We start from the raw sequence: 4,627 nt of genomic DNA on the forward strand, positions 1-4,627 counted from the left end.
GCTTGTGAAGTAGTTGTGAATCGTGAACGAACGTGGATTGAAGCAATTCACGTTTATAAGCACTGGAAGGATGAGTGGAGTATTGGAGAGTGGACGAGACTGCCACCAGAATTACATGAAGGGAATGAGAATGAGGACAAGTTGATTCGCCTGTGTGAAGAAGGTATGAACGAGACAATAAACTGATTGATAGAATTCTCTTCAGATGCATTCTGTGTATTTGTCAAATGTATTGAAGGCGAAGACGATTCATTCAGCTCATCATCTGAGGAGGAAGAGGAAGAATTGGCTCCATGTCTGTGTGAGCGATATGAACAGATTCTCCAACTTGCCATTAGGACTCATTACATTCTGTGTTTCATAAGCCAAAATTCAATCAGTCTGATCAGTTATGGTGTAAAACAGTCATTCCTTGATACAATGTGTCTCAAGTCAGTAATGGGAGTTTCATTGAGAGTCTAGATTTGAACAAATTAGCAATCGATTGCTTGTAGCAAGCACTCTACGTGATCTTCTTCTAATTCAGTTAGGTGGAAGAACTGGATTTGTCTCTCGAAGTAATTTTGTAATATCAAAATTAGTCCCAGATTATGCCATTCCACAAATCTCCTTCTCTCAGCATCCATCAGAAATGAATCTGAATGCATTCCCTCACTTCCCGCTCTCATTAACATCTCTCCATTTGCCTACACTCACAAATGCCTTGTCGACACCAATTGTACCAGCCAGTAACTTACTTTCTCGTCAATTGCTCGTGCTTATGGAACAAGTGAAACATAGCCAGTCTATATCAAATCACGATTATGAAGACATTGTCAAGCGAATTGTTGCTGGAGAGAATCAAATTGAAACACTTCGAACACTGATTGAAAGTGATTTCCGATTATTCCACAAAGCTTTAAATCTTCCTGTTTTGAATGATGAAACTTCCCTAATCACTCGTCCAATACAAAGAAATAGTGGAAACTTCTTTTCTTTGTAATAGTGATGAAATAGACTTGATTCTAGATTCTCTCATCGTAGACAACATGAACCAATCACAAACAGCAAATCATCATCCAATCATTTTTCTTCCAATGGTAGTGAAGGAATGTTTGTGGGAAGTATTATCGTTGAAGTGATTCAGATCTAGAATGTTCTAGTCAACGAGGAAGTGGAATATCGATGGGAGCAAAATCCGTTTCATCAGGCGTAGAAGCCTCAGGGAGTGTTCGAAATGGGCCGTTTGTAAGTGGATTCATTCACTACATTTGTGATTATTTGAGGCGATTATCGTGTGTTCAGGATGTGTGTATGTGCGACTCAAATGAGAATCCTTGGATGTAGGAATACCAAGGAGGAATAAACTGTAGACTTGTGACGAAACGAGATATCTCATTGAACTTCTGTTTCATATCAATTCGTTGTTATTCGTGTACATTGTTTGTTCATGTGTGGTGGGTTCAGGGACCTGGTGTTCCTGTGATGTATCTCTTCAATGAATGGTGCAATCAATTTTTAATGAATCGAATTCGTTCTCTCTGGGAGAATCAAGATTTGTACAGAATCATGGTTGTATCTATTTGTAGAGAACAGTTGACTGTATCGATGATCACTCAGTTACCACGAACTCTTCATCGAGCTGTCACACGCTATGGACTAACTCATGTTATTTCCATTTCACTCCCTTCTCATTCTATTCCATTTACAGAGAATACAGTTCCTCTTCTTCTGTCTAACAGACAATTACTTGGAATTACTGTATTTACTGATTCAACCAAGTACTATTCTTGACCTTGTTTAAGTGATAGTTCTTGCTTTGCTTCGATTCCTGTTGTTTACCATCATTCAGACATACCAGGAATGATTCTCATGGATTCAGCAACTCCCTCTCCTACACCAGCTATACAGACAACACGAAAGACTCAACCGTTACCGCGGTTATCACTCGATATTGAGGGTGTTGAGTTTTCATGTCTATTCTACCTGCCTCAGAAAGCAGAGTTTTTGTTCCTACTTCAGTTGTCATCCAGTCTGAAGGAGCCATCACTGGCTGTTTCAGCAGCTCTGGAGACAGTACACGCTTGGATCATCCAATTCTCATCTCTCTATCGTCAAGTAGGTGTAGAGAAGTCGATATAGATTTAGCTCTATTCTTGGAAATACACAGATTTGGCCTATTTGGACACAACTTTGAATCATGTCCAGCGTGACCTGTTCCGAGATCGAGTCGCTCCACTGATGGTTTTTTTCAAGTCGAAATCGATGTTCCATAGATTGAAAAAACTGATAATGAACACATATAAAGTAGGTGTTGAGGAAGAGGGATGATGGAAAGTGTTATGATGTGTTGTGTGACGATTCCAAGATTGTGTTTTCCAAAACTGAGAAGGATTCTGTATGAGTTTATTGGACTTCTGATTTGTAGCGATATCTAGGCTTAGCTGAATTCAATGAGAAGGAGAATAATTGTTCGATGGATTTGATTGATCTTTGTCCTACGAAGGAAACGGATCGATCATTTATTGGAATGATGTCAACTGAAGTGATGGGGATCCTTCATAAGGAAATTTATGGCTTTTGTCGTGTTTGTTACGAAGATATGACACCGCAAATAGGATCGAAAAATCGCAGAATGCCCCTCATATCATTCGACACCTTTTGGAGTCAAACTTTTCAAGCGTCACTATTTCATTTAACACATAATCGTGTACTAGGGACATGAGCGTATTTGTTAATAGTCTCAGTGAGGTTTAGGATACAACACTTTCAATGAATCAGATTGCTGTAGGCACATCTTCTATGAATAGAGAGACCGTACTTCAGTATTTGAAAGGTACTGTGGGTTTTGTATGATTCCTTAACGTATGTAGTTGGAAACTCTCTTTTCGATGGAATCTCTTGCAGAATATCCCTATATTGTTACAAATATGGATGATAATGGTTTCATTCCGATTCGTCTCTTGCTTCCATTTTTCTATCCATCAATACCAACGGTGAGTATTGCAGATATAATCAATGCGGTCAAAGATTCGGAAAAGGTCGTTGTTGATGCCAACATGGAAATGATTCGACCGAACATAAAAGTGGAACGAAAGACTATCATTCTGCGCGATATTCCGGAGAATACAACAGAAGAAGAACTCCGATCTCTTTTCACGGATCTCGGAACCATTGAATCTATCAATCCATCCATTGCTAACAATTGGTACAAGTTCATTTCAATAGTTATTTTAAGGTTTGTGGTAATGGATTCAGAAAAGTCAGCTCAGGAAGCACTCAAAGGAATTCAAAACAAACCCTTTAAAGAGACTGTAATTCATGCTCGAATCAAGAACGAAAGTGTGTTATTAGCCATTAATCGTCAAATCAATGCCATTGCTTCTGCATCAATTCCAACGATGGGAATGCAATATGGAGCTTACTCTGGATTTTCTGGAGCTTCTGTATTTTCTTCAGCGAACATGGCGGATGCCAGTACATTTGAAGTGGATCAGACGTCGTTGAAGTCTCGAGGGTGAGATTGATCCGTAAGGATGATTGATAGACGAAAACCGCGAGGAGGAAAGGCAAATCGCGGTCGTCGAGATCGTCGTGTTCCCGCGGTGAAGCCCATTCCATTACCTCAAATTGATGTCGAATTTGTATGGAATGATGAGCTATAGAATCGAAACAGTTTCCCTCCACTTGTGTACACAGGAAATCAGACAATTGGATATCAGACTGAGTTCATTCATTATTCTGCCGATGAGATTATGACAATTGTACGTGATCTGAAAGACTTATCCTTACCTTCAATTCCTGAGGGTGATTATTCGTTAGTGGTGAGAGATTATTGAATTATTGATGAACAGCTGACAGAAAATGCGAATTCAGACTTAGTAACAAAACAACGAACTCAATCGATTGATCGTTCTTTGGAGGCGGGAATGCCTCGTTCATATTCGGTCGATTCGGTCGATTATACAACGATGTTGATGGGTGATATGCCTGAAGAAGTGAAAGAAGAAGCAAGAAAACGCAGAAGGAATCGCAAGCCAAAGAGATTGTGAGATTATGAGGATGAATTGATGGTTAGAGACTATTCGAAGGTATTAGGAAAGAATTCTGTTTCGGGTGAGGTGAAGAAGGGACAGCACGGCAATCGACATGAAGAGAAGAAAGGGAAGTGATCGATTGGATCCTGGGTTGAGTTTGTCTGGGGTGGATTTGTTTGATGAAAGAAACAAAAGACTTTTGTTGAGCTTGAGCATTCAGATGATTCAGAGTATCCGCAACTACATCAATGGTTTTAAAATACATATCATGACAGTTTGATAGGCAAGTCTTTTCACTTGTAGTCAATGAGCCACTAGCATTTCGACAGCATCGGTCAAAACACTTTTCAGACATTGACTACATGTTATTTGGTGTTTGAGAATTCACATTTAGGATCTTTTGTAGGTTATCCTGAGCTAATTCCTCACGAAGAGCTTTAATCTCACTTATATCCATACTCATTGTTAATTAGCGCGATAACAAGAATTAGAAGAGAAGAAGAAATAGGATCATTCTTGTCACAAACTGCCCCAATTGTTGCTATTAGGTACCCTTTTTTTCTGGTATCTGTTCATATCAAAAAGGAATTATTCATTCATAGTATCCAATG

The 4,627-nt window shown here is 39.2% G+C and overlaps 1 protein-coding gene across 1 annotated transcript; it reads left to right on the plus strand.

The window, feature by feature from the left end:
• Window positions 1–2,751: 2,751 nt before the first annotated feature.
• Window positions 2,752–4,151, plus strand: JH06_2640 (hypothetical protein; the record flags this gene model as incomplete). Its single annotated transcript, XM_014674025.1, has 7 exons — window positions 2,752–2,820; window positions 2,853–3,187; window positions 3,218–3,496; window positions 3,527–3,614; window positions 3,645–3,803; window positions 3,834–4,027; window positions 4,058–4,151. The coding sequence occupies 7 exons, from the start codon at window positions 2,752–2,754 to the stop codon at window positions 4,149–4,151; spliced, it is 1,218 nt and encodes a 405-aa protein (XP_014529511.1).
• Between the last annotated feature and the right edge of the window lie 476 nt (window positions 4,152–4,627).

Source organism: Blastocystis sp. subtype 4, assembly GCF_000743755.1.
Source record: "Blastocystis sp. subtype 4 strain WR1 chromosome Unknown seqid_0020, whole genome shotgun sequence".
NCBI classification, from domain to species: domain Eukaryota; class Bigyra; order Opalinata; family Blastocystidae; genus Blastocystis; species Blastocystis sp. subtype 4.